The sequence below is a fragment of the Serinus canaria genome, chromosome 2 (assembly GCF_022539315.1).
Source record: "Serinus canaria isolate serCan28SL12 chromosome 2, serCan2020, whole genome shotgun sequence".
In the NCBI taxonomy this organism is placed as follows: Eukaryota; Metazoa; Chordata; class Aves; order Passeriformes; family Fringillidae; genus Serinus; species Serinus canaria.
In genome coordinates, this window is record NC_066315.1 from 81,917,393 (window position 1) to 81,940,859 (window position 23,467).

General features: G+C 35.6%; 1 protein-coding gene across 1 annotated transcript in view; it reads left to right on the top strand.

Moving 5' to 3' along the window:
• Positions 1-23,467, top strand: part of ABCA13 (ATP binding cassette subfamily A member 13) — a 168,886-nt gene that overhangs the window by 83,605 nt on the left and 61,814 nt on the right. The window contains exons 36-40 of the mRNA XM_050971110.1: positions 15,033-15,279; positions 16,189-16,278; positions 16,867-16,939; positions 18,524-18,642; positions 19,629-19,716. Coding sequence (XP_050827067.1) covers positions 15,033-15,279; positions 16,189-16,278; positions 16,867-16,939; positions 18,524-18,642; positions 19,629-19,716 — 617 coding nt within the window. The remainder of the gene's footprint in view (positions 1-15,032; positions 15,280-16,188; positions 16,279-16,866; positions 16,940-18,523; positions 18,643-19,628; positions 19,717-23,467) is intronic.

The following is a 23,467-nucleotide window of genomic DNA, read 5'->3' on the forward strand; positions in this document are numbered from 1 at the left end:
GAATATCCCTTATTTTATAACAGTCAATTTATTTATTCAAGACTCAGCTGGGACATCTGAACTAGTTTCAAATCATAACAATCTGTCTTCTCCACATTGTATTTTCATTAAGGAGTAAGATTTACAGTTCCTAGAGTAATGAAGACAGTATATTCCATGGAAGAACTTGATATACTTTCCTATCTGCATCTCAAAATGTGTAAAGTAGTATTTGTTTAAGTTATTACATTAATAAAGAATTGAGTAATCAGAGACTCTGTATTTTTTCACACTGATAAATTATAGTGAGAATATGTGATGATAATGCCATTTCTTTGGGGATGAGAGTACTGGAAAATTGTCATTCATTGCAGATGAATGTAATTCATCATTAAGGACAGTTGTGAAGTGTAGGCATAAGGGATCTGGGAAATGATCATGAAAGGTATCCATCATTGTCAAAGTTAACCAGAATACTCCATGGACAATAGCTTAACTTGTATAACTTTGTCTTTGAAAGCAGGTTCAAAGGCAGTCAAACTTTCTTTTGTCAAAGTAGTCAAATGAATTTTCAAAACCCCTTAGAGCAAGCAGCTGGGATTATTGAAGAGATCACAGGATGCTGCTATTTGATTTGTAAAAGAATTTAGACTAGAGAGATGCTTTCACAAAGCACAGATCTGAGCTCAAGCAGAGATGTTGGCTATCCTTTAATGCTGCTGAGCTCTTGAGGTGTCAGGATTGTGCAGAAATCAAAATGTTGTCTAATGTCTCCTGGACTAGGAGGCTTAGCAGAGAGATGTGTATGTATCTTAAAGGAAACTGCAGAAAATCAGTACTCAATTTAGGGTGGCCACCAGTGCCAAAAACATGCAAGAGCTATTATTTCAGCAAAATATGACAGTATCTCACTGAAGCCAGAGCTGAGATAATTTCTAGTTATATTTTACAGTGTCTTAGTGTACTGTGATTGGAATTGAGTTAAATTTCTTCATAGCAGCGTCTATGATGTTGTGTTTTGGATTTGTGACTGAAACAGTATTGATAACAGGCCAATGTTTTGGCTATCACTGAGTAGTATTAGTGGTGCCAAGGCTCTCTCTTTTCCATGTCCCTGCTATGAGTGGGCTGAGGATGGGAAAGAGGGTGTGAGAGGACACAACCTGGACAGAGGAGCTAAATTTGCCAGAGAGTTATTTAATGTCACAGAGGGCTATTCTTGCCAACAAAAGCATTTTTGAGGAGGTAGCTGGTTTTTTACTAGTGGCTGAGCATGTCTACTTGCGGGAGGTAGTGAGTGATTGTCTTTGCATCATCTGGGTTGGATTTTTTTGGCTTTTAGTTAGTTTGTTTGTTTGTTTTGGGTTTATTTTTCTTTCTTTTTCCTTTACTGCTGAAACTGCCTGTGTCCTGACCAACAATTTTTCTCACTTTCTCTTTTCCTATTCTCTTCCTCATCCTGCTGGAGGAGGGGGAATATGGGAGAGCAGCTGTTTGGTGCTTAGCTGCTGCTTAAGGTCAGCAATGAAAATAATGTAAAATAAACTCTGAGTTATTTGTGCATTTCTAAATGCAAATGTTATAGTTAATAAGCATTCCATTAATTAAATTAATTTTAGCAGTTTTAATATTGGTAATTTTAAAGATGCAAAGCACACTGTAATATATAATAATTTGTTTCCATTTTGAATGATTTTCTCAAAATTTTTAGCTTTGGTCCAATGAAAAAACCTTAGACTAAAACTCACCTTTTCGTGAAAAGAGTTAGAATTTTTTTCAGTCAGGGATTACTGTGTCTGCAGACAGTACATGGTACATGGATATATTATAGTACAGTCATGCATTATAAATTTATACTCAGTTGGAACACACAGTAATTATTGTTTTGTAGATGTATACAAAGCATGCAGAAAAATGCTTAGACTGAGCTTGCAATGACTGCTTGAGAAGACCAGTGAAGCCAAATAGCCTAGAGAAAATGGAGAAACCAACTCTATGGAGGCCAATAAAATTATCATAATCCACAGCAGGCAGTATATATACAGAAATAATCAGGAGAACTAAGAGCAAGCCCAAAAGGTGAGTAGCTAACCATGGACAAATGACAAAATAATCTGAACATATGCAAAAACATGTAATAGGCTAGTGAGAGGTCTCATTGGCTCATTCAGGGACCAATATTGGTGAATTAAGATACTCAGATGTTTTTCTGAAGAGCCAAATTATTTAATTTTGTAGCATTTATTGTCTTAGAAATTTCTGGGACATCCCAACTTTGGATCTAGTCCCTTCTGGCAGTAAACTAAAGTTGGAACCCTTGAGGTAAAATGAAACTGTAAACTGTAGAAAATTAAATATTGATTCTTTATATTTTTGCACACAGTAATAGATAACATTTGAATTTTCCCACCATATAATGTTACCAAGACTTAGAGTATTGTAATATATTTTAGAAAGCCAAAGAATAAGTATTATTGGATGTATAATATGAGCTATAGTTACAGTAGTGCTATTAAGGCTTATATGCCTCTGGACTTCTTGGATAAGTTAGCCTCTGAAAGTGTGGGTGTGGAAGCAGGTTGATGCATAACTACTTTTTAACATTGCTTAACCCTTTCTCTGAAGCTGCTGGTGTTAGCCATTTTGAACCATACTGGGCCAAATGTGATGTTACTCTGGTTAGGATAGGTGAGATATACAATATACAGACTCATGAAGCTCAGCTAAAAGCTAATTTACTAAGAAATTGTGGCTGAAAAAAAGCAATTGTTAATACTGGCATATCAAAATGAAGAGCTTTTTTGAATTTCAGCTGTGTTTCAACTCTGTCTTTTAACTATCTTCATTACTGATGCTGAAGCAAACATAACCTTGCTGATGAAAAAGAAAGACAACTGCTAAAAGGTGATAAGTGAGACCAGTCCTAAGGACTCAGTTAGATAATTTGAAAAGCTGAATCCATTTTAAATAAAGGGTATTTTAATTAAGCCAAATGCTAGGCATGTCTGCATGACTGGGAGTAATATCATGGAAAACACTGACTCTGAGTTATCTGCTGATCCTGATTGAGAAGCATTTCAAGACAGCTAAGGTGATTTATATTTGAGCTGAATGTACAAAATGATGCAAAGAGGTCATTTTGACTATCCATTCAAAATTGATGAGACTGATGCTACAATACTAGCGCAACCCATTTGTCCACATTTTTAAGTTTGAATGACTTTAGGGAGAAATTGAGAATTCAGAAAGTGAGCAGAGAAGAATTAATATTTAGAGGTTGGCAGTGAAGTCCTTATAAAGGCACCTCCCGGGCTCCTTTAACGTAGTTTATCAAAAATAAGATAGAGAAGTGGTTTGCCCAAAGATCCTGTATTTTTCTTTTCTTTAATGCATGGAGAATGCGACTGTTAAAATATAATTCTGTCTTTTATTTAAGCAGAAGACAGAAATTAAATAAAGGAAGCAAAAAGTAAGCAAATAGCTGTAATCTAAAGACAGGCAAGAGTTAATTAGCAGTTGGAGTTATTCTATCCAGGGAAGTGTGTTGCTGCTCCTGGTGCATTTGGCACAAGACTTGGGTCTTTGAAGAAAACATGCCATAGTAAAGGATGTTATTGATTTCTGCACATGAGCAGCAGAGTGGAATTTGATGTCTTTTGGTAGATGATCAAGTGGTCTCTTCTATTCTTAAACAGTATCTGTTAATCTACTATGACTAATTGAGTTCACTGCAATTACAAAAAAAAAAAAAAAAAGGCTTGATGGTGATTTTTACAATATCCTCGAAGTTATATTTTAACATCCATTTTTAAATGGAGCTAATTTCTTTCAATTCCCTGTAAAATTTGCATAAAAGAACTAGGAATTATTTCAGTGTTCCATCTTGCAAAATGTAATTTGATTTATGAAACAAATATTGTAGACATGAAGCATCGGTGTCTCTGTTTAGAAGTAACTATTTCAGAGACAGGAAGGAAGTTAGCCCTACCTGGCTCTCTTCACACCTCATATTCTACATAAACTATTGTTTCTCTCCCTCAAATTATGAGACCTCTGTGTTGGACAAAATTTTCACTTAGATAATCAACACAAAGTCATACATATGGTGTCAGAAAGTATTTGTTGCTAATAGCTAGTCTTTAGGTTTTATATGGAATGTAAATTCTGGTGGTTTCTTGCCTTGCTTAAGCTTACAAGTGAAGCATTTATTTTATAGATCTTTTTGTGTTTGGGTATTTATATTTTTACAGGTGAAGAAAGTGTGTGTGTATGTATACACATGCCTACAAGTATTTTAAAACAGTTTTGCTTTATTAATGCCGTTGCACTAGCAACACATGTATTTTAACTTCAATTATGTCAGTAGTGTAAATGACCAATTTTTTTAAGAAATGTTTATCAAGAGTAAGATGATTACTTTTCATTCTGAAATAGAACATTACAACATTACTAGGGAAGGGGCTTCATGAAATCTTTGAAACGTCTTGCCTCATTTATTGAGTAAATACCCTAGATATATAGAAGATGTGCTGTGCATCTTAGTTGTGCTAGTAAGACTCTCTTTGAGGCTGATGCTTCTACATGAAACTAGATTTTCACCTGTCCAGTTCCTTCTCAAAAGTATCTTCTTTAGTGAAATTGTTGTCTCTGCTCTGTTGCTAAAACATTCCTTTTGTGCACCAAAAGTCCACAAAGATTTCAGTAATATTCACACTTTTTCCCCTAAATACTATCAAAATCCTGGGGTACTACATGATTTTTCTTTTGTTTGTTTGTTTTTTTGTTTTCCTCAAAACTAAAAAAACCACCTGGTTTAGGAGTTAGAGGGACAACATGTAAAGTAACTTCAGTATGAACAGCAGTATTTGGAGCATTTAGGCCTGTCCTTTTTTTTGAAAGCTTCTTTATATGGTAGACTTGTTAAAAGGTGATACAAGATGTTTATTACGCTGTTGCTAGCGAATTCCTCATTTGAAATATAAGTGGGTCTTAATTATAGTAGACCTGGTGTTGGACTTCTGTATAGATGGAAATTTTTAGCCATGTAATTTTTTTCTATCTGTCTCTAAATCTATTTTACAGTTTATTTAGGTTACCATACTCACTGGGGACATTAGAAAAAATGAAGCTGTTGTTTCTGCTAATCCAGATTCTTGGAGTTGTGTAATACTACTATTTATGAGATACCTGAATGCCTGAGGAATGAGATTATTCATCAAACATATTTTTCAATTGTTTGCTATAGCTTCAGGTCTGAATAAAAAATTCCCCTTGCAGAACTTTCAATTTTGAATTGTTTCCCTGCGTAAACTTTGATATGATTTTTGTAATAATAGAATAACTCCAGTAGAGACATGGTCTAAAAATATTCCTGGTTATGGGAGCTGCAGTATTTTAGACCAAGTAATTTGTTTGTTTTAAGAAATTACTTGCAAAAATTCTGAAAGTTGAAGTGAGTCAGAATGTCCTTGTCTGTCATGGTGAAATCTGGGCACTGCTGAAGTTGTTTCCTATGTTTAATGTTTGAGTTTTTGCAATTCCAAAAGGCTTCTTCTAGAATTCTGTATACAGTGTTTTCAAAGGCCACTCATGGCAAACTGAGCAGATGCATGACAGAAGCTCTCTGCAGTACAACAATGGACAGTTATTTAAAAGTTCCCTTTCTGGGAATGATCAGTGGGAAATGTTTGAGAACACCTGGTTTGAACATGTAATTTTTTCTTCTGTTGCTCTATTTAATCTGTCTAGTTGGAAATGCTAAGATACTTAGCATTAAGTCTCACATATAATGCTATGGGAAGTGGTAGAGCAAAGTTCAGATTTTATTGCTGTCCTGCCCTTTCACCAGTTTTTCACCAAACACTGCAAAAGTGCTGTGGGTTGTAGCCCTGTTGTCTGCATTGGATTGAATCTTGAAATGTTGTACCTTGAGTCGGTAGGTTGAATTCAGTGGGTTAAATTCTAACGACTATCTGAGTATTGATTTAGTGTTCTAGAAAGAAGAGGAACCAACTTCAATTTGTGTGCTGCTTATTGTCATAAGAGGGTATATTCTAGCACACAAGATGTATCTGATGGTTGTTTACCTGTGCATGCACAAATGTGTTCTTTCTCTTGGCCAAGTCTGACACAGATATGATACATATTAAATGAGTTGGGATATTTTTTGCAATTCTGACAGTCTGTGCTTCTCTTCTACTGTGGTACCTTCAAAAAATACAAACAGAAGGTGAAACTAGGCTTCCATTTTGTAGCCACAGTCTGTGCTTGTTTTTCAGCTCTTCCTTTACTTGTCTACTCCTCCATGTGGCAATTCTTTGCAGGTGCATCACTGCAGGGGAGATAGTACTGCAATAAAACGGTATCTCTTTGCAAAATAATCTCCTAGAAATTGAAATTAGCATAGTTGTTAATGTTGCAAGTTAACCATGCAGAAACTGAAAATCAGAGATTTAGGGGTTTCAAATCTGTACTAGTTTTCTTTCCCAAGACATGATAGCTTGTCTACCTTACTGAATATTTGGGTTTTTTAGTTTGTGTTTTCATTTTTGTTTTATTTTGGTTTGGGTTTTTTTATTTGGTCTTATTTCCAAAGAATATTTCCATCCCATAATGATGAAGTTGTCCTGGCAACAGTAGAGTTCACAACACAAGTCCAATAAAAATACTTGATGTTTAATTCAAACTTCTTTTTCAGCATGGTTTAAGATGACAAAAATCCCAATTAGGATAAAGAGATCTAAATTATGGCAAAGCAGGAAAAAAAAACCATGGAAATAGATTGAAAGAGATTGTTTTAGGCATCACAAATGTAGAAACAGTTGAAACCCTCTATTTATGAATTATTGGAACAGTACATTCAGTAGTGTGTCCTCCTCTTCCACCAGACCCAGACTAGCTTAGGTGGCCATTCACCCGATTAGCTTGCCTGTCAGCATACCAACTGTATTGGGCTCTCCACGGTGTCTGTAGGGTGATGGATAGGAAGTGGTGGAAGACACCACCACTATTTCCCATTTTTTAGTACTCATGTACTGTTTTTGTTCTTATGGCTGGAAAAGACAAAAAGCCAGAGTACTTTGCACAGAAAACTAATTGCCTTCATTGAAAGAAATGACTGTGCTTTTATAACCTGTAAGTGTTACATTCTTAAATAAATACATGCTCAGTCAAGTTTCTGCTATGGCTACATTCCTGCACATTTCCACACTAGTAAAAACAACAAGGGGTGTTTTGACACCAGCTCACACTTGAGCAGCAACAACACAAGGGTGTTGTTTCTTCCTAGTTTTTTCCTAGCGGTAGTTACTGTTTATTGTATGAGCCACAATGCCTTGGAAAACCAATCTAAAGCCATACCCTGTTGTTCCAGACACCTACAGTTCCTACAGACTAATAGTGAGAATAAAAAACCCAGGTCCTTACAACCTGTGACAGCCTGCGGTCTAGTTTTAAGACTGAATGCAATGAGTAGATAAAACAGAAAAATAGGTTTGGGAAAGCAAGAGTATAAAGCAGGTCCACAGAGGAGGTCTCAGATCGTTGTCTTTCTGACTATTTTATTTATTTGTGAAATGCCATTTTGACTTTCTTGCTTCCTCAAATTTACATTTAGAGTGTGGTTGTGATGCACATCTGTTTTAAAGTTTTTATCTACTGCCACACATGTGGTGCATGGTGTGGCACTTTTACTTTCAGAAGATTTTCTGTTATTTTATATGAGTGATGACAAAGCTTAATGTTTTTTTTGCATTGATATAAGAGTGAGTCTTCTTGCATTAAACAGAGGGTTAAAACAGTCAGGAAATTCTGTAGGCATGCGAGTCTTAGTTATATGTTAATTAAAGAGGCTGGCTTACCTTTTTCTGTCTTGAATGGGCATTTAAGATATTTAAATACATATTTCATATAACAGAATTATAATGTTGGCTATAAGTAGTTGTGATTATGAACATATAAAGGAAGGGAAAACTAGAATCTAATTTTTAGTTTTAATCTACTTTGTATAATTGTGAAGAAATATTTTCCTTGCATTCGTGGAAAATGATACTCATCTCTTTATCTATTGTTCATACCTCTAGTATGCTCTAAATTTGAGAAAATGCAAGTTCTTGAAATTAAAGGATGATATTCTTAATGTGAACTAGGCTATGCTATGCCTGGAGAAAAAATAAAGACCTTGATTTGTATTCTTTAAAAAAAAAAACCTCACTTAAAATCTGTTCTGACTGTTTTGTAGATCTTTGCAGCAACATAGTATGATGGTGGTTGGATGTCAAAAAAGTAGATTCAGGTACGGACTCTGATCAAGTTCACCTAGTAAACTCTACAAAGGTTGGAGAGTTTGGGGGTCAGGTATAGTCATTTGTTGGCTTATAGTCTTAATGAGCTCTTGAGAATCAAGGTGATGTACTCTATTCAGATTATTTTGAAAGCTATCTTGTATATCCCAATGTATTGTCTTCAATTGGGTTATTCAGTACTCAAAGATTAGTCCTAATTTTAAATATTTCTCAGTCCACTAGTTACCTATCTGAAAACTATCCCATGGTAGGGTTAAGGTCCAAGAGGAGTAGAGTATTTTAGATTGGCGCTTGGAGTGTTTGTATGCGTCATATTTCATGTGAAACTTTAAATCCCTTGCTTTAACAGTTCCCCCTCTCCTAACAAAATAATAAAAAAAAAGTGGAGCTCAAGTTTTGGTTGACAAATTTACAGAATCACTTAGGTAGGAAAAGACCTCTGAGATCATGAAATTCAACTTATGACCTAACGCCACCATGGCACTGAGTGCCACATCCAGTCTTAAACACCTCCAGGGCAGTCACACCACCACCTCATTGGTCAGCTCAGTCCAATGTTGCAGCACATTTTTTGTGATTAAGTTCTTCCTAATGTCCAGCCTAAACCTCCCCTTCTGCAGCTTAAGATTCCTCTTGTCCTGTCAATGATTTCCTGAGAGAGGAGACTGACCCCAACCTGGCTGCAGCCTCCTTTAACAGAGTTATAGAGAATGATAAGGTGCCCCCTGAGTGTCCTTTTCTGCAGGCTAAGCAACCCCAGATCCCACAGCCACTTTACATAAGACTTGTGCCCCAGGCCCTTCATCAGATTCATTGTCCTTCTTTGGACATGTATTTTCCATTGCCACCTAATTATGTGCCTTATGTTGTTTGTACAATGTGTCTACACCCTGGACAAACCTGGATGAAAATCTCGGCTGCAGAGTGATGTCCAGGATCAAGTTCTCTTGCTTAGATACATCTCTCTCACTGCTTGAATAACAGTGCAGCAAGTCAGAGTAAAGAAAATTATTTTATGGATGAAGGCTTTTTGCTCTCTAACACCTGGATGTTTTAACTTTTCTTTTGCACAAACCCACTTTACACTTCTGTCTTTCATTTAACTAGTGAAAGATATATCTCCTCTCCAATGTGTCAGGTGTGAGGGTACTGTAAAGCATTTCTCCCTCTGAGATTTAAGGGCAGTTTTATCCTACCATTTCTTCACCTCCTTACACATTGCTGGGAGTAGATAATTCCTACTCTGTTTAGGCCTGATTTTAGGATGTATTTCTTTTAAATACAGTGATAAATTCTAAAGGATTCTTTTCCTAAGCTTTTTGTGTACAAATTAACTTTTGTTCATACCCCTTACTCTAGGAAATAAAAAATTAATTAAGAGCTTAAAGAGGCTCCTTTATGAATTTTCTAGTGGTTTTTCTAGGGACAGGTTTTTAGATTGTGAGATTTGGGTGTTGGAGTTTCTTCAGTGAGAATATGCAGCACATTTTTCTGGTTATGCTGGTTCTTGATTTTTCAATAGAAATCAGATGTATTTTTCAAGCTATCCTTTCACTGGTCTTCAGTGTGATAAAATATTAAGCGTGTCAGATCTTGAACAAGAATAATATCTTAGATAAAGGAAGGAAATTGTCTAATCAGTCAACTGACTGGCTTGAGGAAAAGGGCTTGGGAGATCTGAGTTGTGAAGGGAGTTCTTTACAAGGTTGGGGAGTAACAGACACCAAGTCTTTGGCTTTAAAACATGTAAATTCTACTGATGAACTCTACAGTTACCTAGATCTCTATTACTTTGTCTCAAAGGTCTTCAGGCCCGTGCAGATTAGTATTTTGGGATCTGGCACTCAGAATGTAAAGCTAAATTTTTAATTAAAACCCTACATGTTTTTCCTTTAAAAATGTACTTAGTTGGATTACTCAATATGTATAGAGCAGAGAGAAACTCTTAGGAAATTCTTAAGATGGAAACAATTTGAATCAATGTTTTAGAAGAAATATTCACAATGCCTAAAGTTAAAAATAGCCTGAGGGGAGGAATAGGAGGATTTAAAAATGCCCCAAGGGAACTTCTTTGGTGAATTCCTCCCAAAATATATATTTTTCTGATCAGCTTTGAATAGAGAGAACTCATTACTCCATTAGATATAAGCAAGAATCAGTCACTGTATGAAACACAGACCAGATGCAATCTCTTTATACTTTACACCATCAAAGTGCCTTTTATTTACATCCCCCACATGAAAATCTGTCTTCAAAATCCTCCTGGAAACAAAATCAATACAATAATAATTTTTTATAATGAATACAATAATAATTTTTTATAATGAGTAGAAAAATGTGCAAGAAGAGGAAGGACATATTTCTATCTTCTAATGAAAAGCTGTGCACAGGTTGGTGGTCTAGCACTGCCTCTGGGCCAGTGTGGTGTGTGCTGAAATGCAGAATGATGTCAGTTCATTTGCTCAGCTTATAACTACTTGTTGGCCCAAAACTTCTGATAAACCAAGAAATATGTGTGCCCTTCAAATGCAACCAGTGTCAGGTGAGCTAGATCACCTGTTTTACCAGGGTATTGCAGCTCCAGGTATTACCTTCCCAAAATCTGGACCCCCTCTAAATGACTTGCCTGAATGCCAAAGTGACAGAAGTAGAATTGAAAATGTATGCTCCTGGCTGTTAGTTTACCTATTGCACAGCCCATCTTTCTTTCTGCACTATGAAAAAACATTACATTGTTTTCTAGAAATGAAAAATACTGGAGAAAAGGATCATCTAATACCAAGTTAGAGACTTTTACAATAATTGTTTCTGCTCCTAATTCTAAAGTAGTCTATAGGCAAGGATTTTGATAATTTTTGTTTCTGGATTTTAGGTCTTGTTCTGTTTCCCTGTACCTCATATTAACCTATATATATTGGAAACTAGCATAAGTCTTGTCTGTAATACAAAGGAGAGTCTGGATGAATTGGGAAGTACAAGTTAATTGTGAACATAATTGCACTTCTGGTGGATAATTGCAATTGTAAGTCAAGCAAGACAACTTCTAACACTTGGGTCAGGTTTTTAATTCTGCAATCTAAATTATTAATGAGGATATTTTCATAAGCTTTCTGCATAAAAATTGACTTCATAACAGAGAGGTCAGCTGGTCTTGTCTTCTAGCCTTTTTCATTCTCAGTGATAATCAGAAGCTGTTTTCTCATAAATGCATGCTGTTTTTATGCATCCTGACATACATACCAGATGTAGGTGGTGAATTACTTGGAAGCTTTATGAAGCAAAAATTAATTCTGTAGGTTCTAGTTGAAAGAGTGATTTAATACCTTGGGAATCTTGAAAGCCATATTGAGTCTATTATGGAAAGCCCAATGGAGGCTACTATTCACAGTGTGGCTGCAGTCAGATGAGATGGTATGATGCATAAAGAAAACAAGTTGATCAGTACAAGCATCTATAATAATATCATATAAATCAGTAGTGTTTTCACATCTGATGGACAGCTGCATTGAACACATTATATCTTGGGACTGATACAGTGTCAATATAAGAGGATTTGAGACAAGCAACAAGGTTGATTAGGAGTATAAAATTTTTATAAGTGGAGAGTGAAAGGTTGAGACTATTTATGCAGAAGATGAATTGAAAACTTCTATAACCTGTTTCCTAAAGTGAGATTTTCCAATATCATCAAATAGAAAAAACTCAAAACAATTATACAAGAATTTTGCTTTGTACCTGAGACATGAAGAAATGACGGCATTCAAGGTCACAGAGATGGAATTTAAGATAATTCAGAAAGATATTTGGCACCCTTTTCAATTTGAATTTTAAACAATAAACATACGAGGTTTTAGAGAAGATAAATCACTCTTAAGTGCCTGTGTTAAACAGTCAAACATATACTTCCACTTATAATGGTTTATTGCATCTTCTTGGGGTGTGTCTTGGCTCATTGGCATTATGAATATTGAGTAAGAATCAGGATATTGGACAAAATGAACAATTATTTATATTCATGGTGACAGTTTCCCTTCCTTTGGCAATCTGAATTGTTATAATTTATCTCTGCTCTGTTTGTCAAGAAAAAAAGAATGGATGACAGCTGTGATTTCCCTTTCTGTCCCCAGAAAGTAGATGATGTAGTTGCTTTTCAGAGATTCAAAGGGTCAAATATGTTGAAGACTCTTTCATTCACATATCATGTTAATGGTGTCTGGGACTACAGAAAATATCAAATTTTGTGCTTCTGGCATCTTGCTACTTAGATGAATGAGGGATGGTATACTTTACAATTTCAAGGATGTTGAGCTGGAAGCACTTACTGGGCGTGTTTTAGTATAAAAACTCCTACCTTGAAAATTTTTTTGCTTCTGAGTGTCTCAATTTCTGTATTGTGAAAATTATAGAGAGTCTTACCATGATAATATGAAGAACTTAATACATTCCTAAGAAATTTTCTGCAAAAAAAAATTTCTTAACAAGAGTGTCTCTTCCTCCTACTCCAATTTATGGAACAAAAAATTCCAAGCCTAAAATGTAACCCTTCTTGATCAAAGAACTTGAAAGCTGAATCACAATCTGAATTCAGAAGCTACTTTTTCTCTCAGATTCAAAACCTTAAATCCCATTTTTGTTAACTGTCAAATTAGCAAGCTATGGCTGTGATTAGAATGTCTTAAAGAGAGAATTTCTGATTAATGGGTTTTTCTGGGGAAAAAAAATATAAAATTTAGTTATGGAGTTGAAGGAATAAATACTGGAGTTTCCCTCCTTGCCCTCCCTGCAAAATAACACCGAAATTAATTAATTATAGTCTGTTAAATCAGAGAATATTAATGTTGAAAATGCAGGTCAAGCAGGTCAAGAGCTTAGCGCCATGTCCAGGCCAGTCTTGAGTTTTGATTGTTTTCTTCACAGTGAAATTTTATTTTCTCATTTATGATATCAGAATTTTCCAGGTACAAGCTGGTGCCTGTTCTAGCTTGTCCTTACCCTGAGCAGAGATTTTGCTCCCTGATGCCACTAGGGTTCTTAGGTGCTGCCAGAGAGCTGCTCCTGCTGCCAGGAGGTTCTCCTTGTCCCCAGTGCCTGACAGAAAAATGATTCCAGACAGGGTGGATGCTCTCCAGGTGCAGGTATGCACACACATCTGTCTTAAAAGGTACTGTTTTCTCATCTTTGCCCCCAAGGGACACCCCAACTAACCAGCTGCTCCTCAGTTGGATCCAGTATCCCTGTTCACAGCCTGCAGGGTGGTGCCTGTCAGTCCAGCCAGTGGGCCTTGTCCTCCACAGCCCATACAACTGTGGGAGACCACATCACAGGCTTTGTTAAATCAAAAGAAACAGCACACTTGTCTCATCCTTCATTCACCAAAGCAGTCCTGTTTTCATGCTGAGCTCTCAGGTGACGCAATTCAAATGTATCATGTTTATTCCTGGTCCTTTCTTGTTTCTCACATCCTGAATTTTCTGGAGAATTTTACATGTGCTTTTCCCAGGGACTGAGGGTGATTAACCTGTATTTACCTGGAGTAATGAGTGCAGAATTTGAGCTGTTTGTTCAATGATCATGGTCAGAAATTTGGCTTATTGTCTGACTAATTTTTCTCCTGCTTTGCCTCACTTCTTGGCTAAAAGTACTCTGTTAGAACAATGCAAAGGGTCTGGGATTAAAATTCTGTTAACTCAGAAAAAGCCTGTTCTAAGGGCAATTAATTTGAGATTACATGAGAAATTCCATACACGTAACTGTTTAAACATGGAATGTGGAAATGTTAGTTAGAGTCTTCTCAATACACAGAAGGGAAGGTAATAAGAGGCAAATCACAAGTGTTTATAAAATATAGCATGACTTTGAGCGCTGTAATAAACAGGCTATTCATTCTTGCTATGGTACAAATACCTGTGGTAGTAAATCTGTCAGACACTCTGCTATGCTGTGAGGAAGGAAGGAGGTTGAAGGACATTCAGTTGGGCAAGGCCACAGGCAAGAGACTTTGATAAGAACCTGCACATACTTAGAAGGCATCAGGGGCTAAAATGGAGGCAGAGTGATTGGTGTGATTCACAAGTGTCTGACAGAGAATGATCAAATAAATTAAGGGCAAGTCTATCCGGAAACTGATTGATTGAATAAGCTGTGGACACACTTCCACGAGAATCTGAAGGACAGCCCATGAGCTCTGAAAGCTGAAATGACTGACAAATATGAAAATTTTATCAGTCCCATATGAGCAGGGAAGTGAAGGGAATGCTTTTATGAGAATCCATGTGCCTAGCGACTGTGATGCTCTGAAGAGGATCCATTGAAATTTCTGTGGAAAAGTTGCCGTTGATTCCAGTCAAGGTAGATTAAGACATTGATGCGAATACAGGCCACGTTTGTCAGAGTAATTTGTCCAGGAACAAAGGTGGCAATGTGCAAGGAATGGTCGAACCAGTCGGATCACAGGGAGTACCTAGGGAAAATAGTATTCAGTAAGCCATTACCTGTGCATGGGAACCTATAGAGATGTGTTAACTGAATTTCTGTTTTCCCCCATAGGAAGAATTAATTAGTTAATTGGTTACACTTGGAAGTGGTGTGGTATGGGGCTACGCTATTCCATTCAGGAGAGCATGCTAGGCTTCTGTAGTATGATTTTATTAGAGCTAAAAGACTGTCATGTTCTACATTTGGCAGCATAACATGAAAGTTCACTTTGGTTTTCCTTGTTTGTCAAGACGTTGTTTTCTTTGTCTCACTTAGATATTTCACTTGCGGGAGCCTCAGGTGTGCGTGGAGCCCGCCTTGTTCTCACACAGATTGTTGCCCTTCTGATGAAGAGGTTTCACCACACAAGGCGAGACTGGAGAGGAAGCCTGTCAAATGTGCTGCTGCCTGTCCTCTTTGTTGCACTGGCAATGGCCTTGTTTAGTGTGAAGCCGCTGGCTATCGATTATCCTTCTCTCCAGCTGACACCAAGACTTTACGGCAACGCAGAATCCTTCTTTAGGTAAAGGGCTCATCCATCACCATCAATATCCAGGGCTCTGGGACCTTGAGTTCTCCTATTTTAATGACCTTTTTGTATTCTAGAAAGAATGATAGCTTACTTTTTGCAATACTTATGTGGTGGTTTATTTAGATGTTTATTACAATTTTATATTATTATAAGTGAAAGACAAATTTAGAAAACTTTGTGTGAAGGATTTTCTGGAGGAAAGGGCAAAGACTTTGGAGAAGATTGAACTCAAATCAATACCAGCCATGACCATTTACATGTAAATAAACAAGTGTATTTGAACAAGCCTTTGCATGCTTCATTTTAAAAATTGCTTAGGCCTGAAGTTCTTTTCTTGAAACAATTCTTGGGTTTGAAAATACCACACAGTATTTACAAAGTATGCTGCTCTTCTTACTCAACCGAATTTCTATATGTTCAGCTTTGAAACTAACTAGATTATTTATTTATTGATTTTTAATGTGCAGTATCTATAGAATTAATCAATATAGAGTGCTAATCACACATATAGTTGCAAGTATAGAGATGAATGTAGCAAGATGCTGTTTGAATTTACAGATATAATATAAATTTATTTTATAAGCATAAAAACACTTTAGCAATGCCAATAGCTAGAAAGGCATCACGATAAGGAGAAGGATGCCTATGGGTAGATGTTGAGATTTGTTTAGCCATAATTGTAATGAATTTTCTTTACATGTTCACATAGAGTATTTTGAAATGAGATTATTGGGGTATGTTTCCTATGCATGAATTTTATAGTCCTTTATAAAGTTCTTTGTAGAGGACCTTGAGACTGAAGGTTAATAGATCTAGACATATTAACATCTCTTTATATATTTTCTTTTTTATTTTTCTTTTCCCTTCACTCCTTATACTGCTATGGTCCTCTTTGAACAGCACTGAAGATGATAACCTAGGAAAACTTTCTCAGGTTCTACTGGGATATTTCTCTGATTGGGACCACAGATGCACACATTCACAACTTGGGTAATTGTAACTAATGTAACTATTTCCTTAATTTAAATAGCGAACATTTAATTTTTTTTTTCTTTCTGTGTAATGGATTATCTTAGCCTTTTTTTGGCAGCATGGAGTTAGTGACAAATCTTTTCTGATAAAGGAGCTGGCATGCAGGTGAAGAACAAAGTAGGCTTTACTGTTAAAGTCTGATCCATACATCTTAAAAGTCAGTGGCAGTTTTCCAATTAATTTCAGGATGATTTTGATCAAGCCAGGTGTCTATATGAAGGATGGATGAATAGACAATAAAAAAAATATTTGTTAGGAAGCATTCTAGATTTCCAAATTCAGGAATAAAATGGTGACAATGCTTTAAGAACTGCTGCAAATATGAGACATGAAGCTCGTTTGATTCCTATATAAATATTTTTAATAAATCAACTTTGATAAAAGTGAGTAAAATTTGTATCACTCGAGACACAGCTGCTGCTGTGATCAAATGCTAAGAAGGTGTTACTATGCCAGGTCTGCTCATTACTCTCTGGATTTCTTCTGTTAAGTGATATATTCCCTTCATTTCCTAGTTATAATTTTAATTATATTTATTCCTATTAGAAAAAATAATTCATGCTGGCAGACAGAATCTATGTCACCTCAGGATTCATGCAGATGTGTGTCTGAACAGGAGGTATGTAATTTATTACTTATATATGTAAAAAAGGTATGTGTGCATATTACCTCTAATTCCTTGGCTGCTGTTTTTAAAGGGCTGGTGAAAGTGATGAGGAAATAAATCTTCACAGGTCTGACTTTCTTATGATTGGAGGTTTACTTCTGTTTCACCCAGTGAAATTGTATACAATTTCTTGTTTTATATATATATATATATATATATATATATATATATATATATATATATATATATATGTGCACTAGAAGTGGGCATAGATTAATCTGAAATAACAGGATCAGAGACAGCTGAACTATTTTCAGCAGATGCAGTTTACCTTGAATTCATTATAGGACTCTGATTAAGAAAAACCTCCATATAAAACAAGGTTAAAACATAACACTTCTATAACATCTGCAACACTACCTACTTTCAGAGGAAGGGTGGGTGAACCTAGCTGGTAGAACCCACCAGGGATTTTATACATGAGGGAGATTTAATTGTTAGAGTTCGCTTGTGATTTGGATTTTGGATTTCAAAACGCAACAGGCTTCAGGAAACAAAGGATTTTAAAAACCTTGAAGAATTTCTGACCTTCTAATGAATTATTTTTCCTGCTGTCTTGCTCTGAGTTGAGTAATAAACAAAAATATGAAACCCCGTCTGAGGTGACAAATGTATTTCCCCAACAAGGAATATCCTACAAAAAAAGTTTCTTTTGTTTATAAAGATATATTTATTTAGAATAAGAGTTGCATATGAAATACAGCAACACAGTTGTGGGAAAAGTGGAAGGAAGAAACTTCTTTTTTACTTTTTTGGATGAGGAATAGGTTTGCCTCTAATACACAAGAGACTTAAAATACAAGAAGGTTGAATGAAATAGAGATGGGAACTTTCACAGGGAGAGGTCTATTAACCATGAAAACTGAAAGAAGTCACTTGACAGCGGAGGCAGAACTTCTGTCTCTGAGCTATGTAAGAGCAATCTTTGGGAGTGAATTTTTAGTTTTTGTATGTTTAAGACATCAAATAAGCATTAAAAATTTTCAGTTGATTGACATAAAGTACTTTGTAAAGCTTCTGAGATAATTGAGTCGAATATCTGTCATCTTTTCTTTGGTTGTGAGAATGTCCCACTGAATCATTGGAATACATCTTCCTTTATTCTTCTTTTCAGCTCATCAATGAAATTTTTAGAAGCTTATAACATTAATTAGAATTTTGCTTTCATCTCATATTTATCTGGTGCCTATTTTGTGTTTCTTCTCAGGAAAAACAAATAAAAAGCAGTCTTGCCTTTTTCATTGCTGTAAACATTCCTAAGCTTATATACAAGTTTTGATGTTTTCAAAACAGACTGACTGACAGGGCTGCAAGAGAAATCAAAGGGATTTCTAATATGTAGGTGGCACAATCATTTGAGTTGCCTTATAAACATAAAAATATTCATAATTTATTGAAAATCTGTTAAAGTTGGGAAAGGCAAATCGAGTTAAAAAGAAATGCTGTAAAATCTACATCAAAATCCAAAACCAAGGCCAAATGTAGTGTCACTGCTTTTAAAAAGTGCTTTACTTACTTTATGTTTACTTTTTTCAGATGTGCCCAACTTTCAATGCCTCTGCTCCCTTTGTGAAGAACAAGAAAGGGCATATTTTGTATAATCTTTCAGGGTTCCCTGTGGAAGAGTATTTAGTGATGTCTTCCAACAAAACAAGGTAACCTTAAAATTTCTAGCTTTTCTTCATCCTCTGTGTATAAATCCTACAGTCCTTCCTGATCCAAAGCATAGACATTTGAGACATTTGTCAATGAGAATATAAAGGGTCATTGTTGTTATCTGGTGGTTGTTGTCAAGGTATAGAGTTAAGCTGCAATTCAAAGTAACATGAAAGACCCTCAATGGTCACATATCAGAACTTCCTCCAGTAGCTGCATGATGATCATCTCTAGGCATACTCTGGAGTTTCTTCCAGGTAGTGAGTTATTTCAGCATCTCAGAGATGCATATCTAAAGTATTTTATTCACCAGGTGAACAAAATGATTTCCATTTTTCAGAGACTCAATCAAACAGAGGTGGATATGCTCCAATTAATATTTTCTTTGAAGTAAAAAGGGCTGGTGTGCCCCTGGCAATACTTCATATTCTGTGATGTCAGCAACAGAGGTTATCTTCTGTATTTTGAAGTTTATTTATGTGCCTTTACAACTCAACCACTGCTGATAATGTAAATGGAAATATTAGACCATATATGATTTTATCGAGAAGAAGAAAGTGTTAGCCATTTATATATTAAAAGAAGGGACATCTGATTTGATATAAATAGAAGTAAGCATCTTTGGATGAAAGATTTGAGCTAATATATCAGTGATGTAGGAAGAAATAAAGCTGTTTAAGATGTTTCTGAGGTCAGTAATACCTCACTTCTTTACAACCCCTCTGCTGCTCAAAGATTTCAGCTTTCAGAAAGCAAAAATTCTTATCTAAGGGGAATACTTTTGCTTGAAAAAAGCCAATAACATTCACCTGATTAAAAACTACATTGTCCCTCTTCTTTTTAATGAGGAAGTGTTTGTGAGGGGTGAAGTTTTACTTTCAGTTGAAAAATAAAGCATTATCATACCTTTCTCAACTATACCCTTGCAAGAAAACAGCAGAGCTTAAGGCAGATAACTTTTTGTTACTTTAATTTCTACTATCAGATATGGTGGTTGGTCTTTTGGAGGAACGAAAACATTCGAACATCAAAATAAAAAATTGAATAACACCAAATCTCAGCCTCTGGCTAAGGTAAGAGTTGCATGTATGTGTGCACATCTGTGTGTGTATTGATTACTTTTTCAGGCTTCAGACATCATAGCACTTGGAAATAAAAAATCTTTACATGAAATCCTTGCACTTGAATAATTGGGAAAATATACTGTCTCTTATTGTCTCTGTTCATAATTCTTGAAGTAATCTCCTGTGTTTGAGAAACTGTTTTCAATGAGTCAAATGATATCACTTTTTTTTTTTTCTCCCAGTGAACTCATTTTAGAATCTAAGGTTAAAACTTGCTTTTAGATAGTCAGCCAAATAATATTTTTTGTTTGTAATCTGTAAAAAGCCAATGTCAGAACTGGCCAAAGTGCATTGAACATTACAAAAATGGGTTGCTGTTTATGCTTTTTCATGCCTACAAGGGATACTTAGCTTCATTTCTCTCACCATCCTCCCCCTAAGAGTAAAGACATCTTCCAAGAGTAGCTCCTTCTGCATAACAAGCATACTGTTCTCTTTTCAAAAGAATCTTTCTGAAATGTTCCAAAGGAAATAAAATCCCCTGCAGTGGTAAGTGCTTGTTAGCCTCCAGGTCTCATCCCAAGTTTTCACAATATGGAGATACTGAACCTCTCATGGCCACTGCATACCAAAAGGCCTTAAGGAAAAGCCCTTTGCTTCAGTTGTGCTTAGAATAATCCTTCTTTGATTTTTGGGATTCATTCAAATGTAGGTGCATTACAAGTAGAGGAGGAGCAGTCTTGGGGAAGTAATGATGCATATCAGTGAGGGGTCTCTGTTTTTGAATTTGAGGCAAACAAGTTTTGTTAAGAGGGAGCTGTATATTTTCCAGATTCTAGAGTAGGATATGAAAGAAAGCTGCTTCTGCCTTTAATTATTTAAAATGTAAATATAGATTTTATTTGCTCTTATAAAAAAAAAGGAAAGCAAGGAACAGCATAAATAAGCTCCATCCCAAAATCCATTTTGAGACAAAGTGTTAGGAAAAAACATAGATTTTCTCCAGTCCAATGTAATTTCATGCCTAGTTTGTCAAAACAACTTCCTGTTTCTAATGCCTTTTCTATACAATTTGTTAGAATCTCCCAATTTTATATATAAATCTGAGCAAATAGAGATTTTCATTTTGTTCATTTGTAATCTCTCTTCTAGTCCCATATATTTTATAGGTTTGAACTCCAGTTCCATCATTCCTTCATGAGAAACCTGAAAGTTTTCAGCAATATTTTTTTCCTTACTTCCAATTTTTCCTGTGTATCCTTAATCATTTTAGATTCTTGTTTTGACATGTTTGCACTGTGGTCTTTTTTTTTTTTTTTAGTGTGTTTGGTATAGAGCACTACCTGCCATCAGGACAGGGATAAATTATAGTTATACTCTTAGTAAGTAAGCTTCATATTTCAGACCCAAAGCAAATAGTGGAGTAAATTTATAAAGGGCACTGTGTTATCGAAAGCATCTCCTGGAATTGTCTTTCAGGGGATCCAATGTCAAGTTATTGCATTAACCTTTCAGTAACTAATGACCAGATTTTTACTTTGACCTTTCAGGTCTGTTCATGAGACAGTGAATGTACCATTTACATAGCCTGGTATAAAAGAAAATGAGAAATTTGCATTTGAAGAGAATTGCTGTATGATTCACTTCATTTTAGAAAATTTCTGAATCTTTATACATTCTTTTCCAGTACTTGAAAAGCCAACAATTTTTCTTGTTCAAATTAAAAATATTTATTTAGTAACTATTTTACTGTACCTAATCATACTGTGCTGTATATACTACATACATGGTATATGCATGCACATGAAGAAGGTGTATATGGGCACACAAGAGAGAGAATACATCCACAGCATGAAAAATAGGGCTGATTAAAACCATTGATTATTGGCATTCATTGGTGATCAGTGCTATGTAGCAGCAGCAAAACTTCTCAAATTTTTTTCTATTTTCTTGACTGTATATTCTTTGACTTCCTTTGGTAATATGGCCAAAAAATTGTTCCAAAATAGGTCCAGAGTTGCTGGTTTTAATAACATAATAAAATATAGGAAGAGCATGTGGTAATTTTAAATATTGCCAAAAGGCAAATTGTTCTGTTCACATGTCATTTGGAAGAGTATATTTTTCCAATCCCAAAGTTTGGGACTTGAGGCTTTACAGTACAGTAATTGTATAAGTGTCCAGAGGAAAAAATTACATCTTTCTAGTTTAATATCAATCATTAATCTGGTCCAGCAATGCTGAGGGACTTCTCTGCTCCTTCTCATCCTTTTTTCTTGATAGGCCATGTATTAGCTGAAAAGTAAGTCTAGCTTTATACTGGAATATTAATAGCAAGTAAAAGATTATGTAATAATGTAAAACATGACTTCATAGAACTTCAATCTGATGTGGTGAGGGGTTGTGCTTTACCTTGAGAATTAATTTTCCTAAGTATGAATAAAATAAAAATTAATTGTATTGATGTATATAGTTTTTTATTCCTCAGATTTTTTCTGCCCTCTGTAAATAATTACCTGTGTGGCACAAAAGAAATATGAAAGATGTTTCAGCTAGAGCTAGTACATTTCCTTTTTTCATATTTTACATTTACTAATAATTTTGGATAAGAAACAAGTCTTTAGAAAAAAGACCTTAAATATACCTTCTGGTGAAATGAACAACCTTAAATATCTTTTTTTCCTGTTAATAATAAATTAAATATCCATTTGGTTATTTCCTCATGGTTTGATTCAGTTACATAATGCAGCTTGGAGGATAATTCCAATTAACATGTTGGATATTTAAATATATTGTTGCATACAGTGCTCTGTTGTGGTATTCATTTCAATACTGGTTACATTAATTTATTTCAAAGGTGCTCTCTGAACATTTGCGGTCTTTCCCCTACCTAAATTAAACGAGGATGTGTTGTCAGAACTTTGCTTTGTTGTTTTTTTAATTGCTTTTTTTTTCCAATGCAACAGACACAATTGCAGTGGAGTTTGATTATGTATGTATGTATGTATGTATGTAAAGCTTTCTATTCTGTGAAAGCCTTTCAAAAAATGATAGAATTTGAGATGGGTGCATGGGCTGCAAAAAAGACAGGTTACCCTTGATCACTTGTTTCTGTCTTTTTGCCCTGATTGCCACTCACACAGGAGGTCCTGCAGTGCAAAAAAATCTTTGCAGTGCAAAGATTTTCAGTTTTCCTTGTGAATCTTAGGTTTTCTTTCACTACCTTTTGTTGAAGACTGCTCTTGTTGATTAATGAAAGGGAGATCTAGTTTGTGAAATAATTTGTGGGAATTATTATCTGTACTGGAGAAGAACAAAGGAATTTGATGACTTTGCAAAGAGGAGAAGACATTAGATTTTGGTTTTTTTCTTTTCTTTGAATATGGGGACATAGGAGTTTGAGACATTTGAGTATCATGTGCTATTACATTACATGGCGCATGGAAGACATCCAGGGGATCAGGCACAGCCAATGTGGATTTATGAAAGGCAGGTCCTGCATGATCAACTTGACCTGTGACAAAGTGACCTGTTTACCAGATGAGGGAAAGGCTGTGGGTGTTGTATGTCCAGACTTCCGTAAAGCATTTGACACTGTCTCCTACAGAATGCTCCTTGTCAAACTGGCTTCTTGTGGCTTGAATGGCTGACTCTTTGATGGCTAAAAAACTGACTGTATGGCTGGGCAAGAGAGTTGTGGTGCTTCATCCTCTTGGTGGCTGGTTGCTAGCCGTGTTCCCCAGGGCTCTGTTTTGGGGCT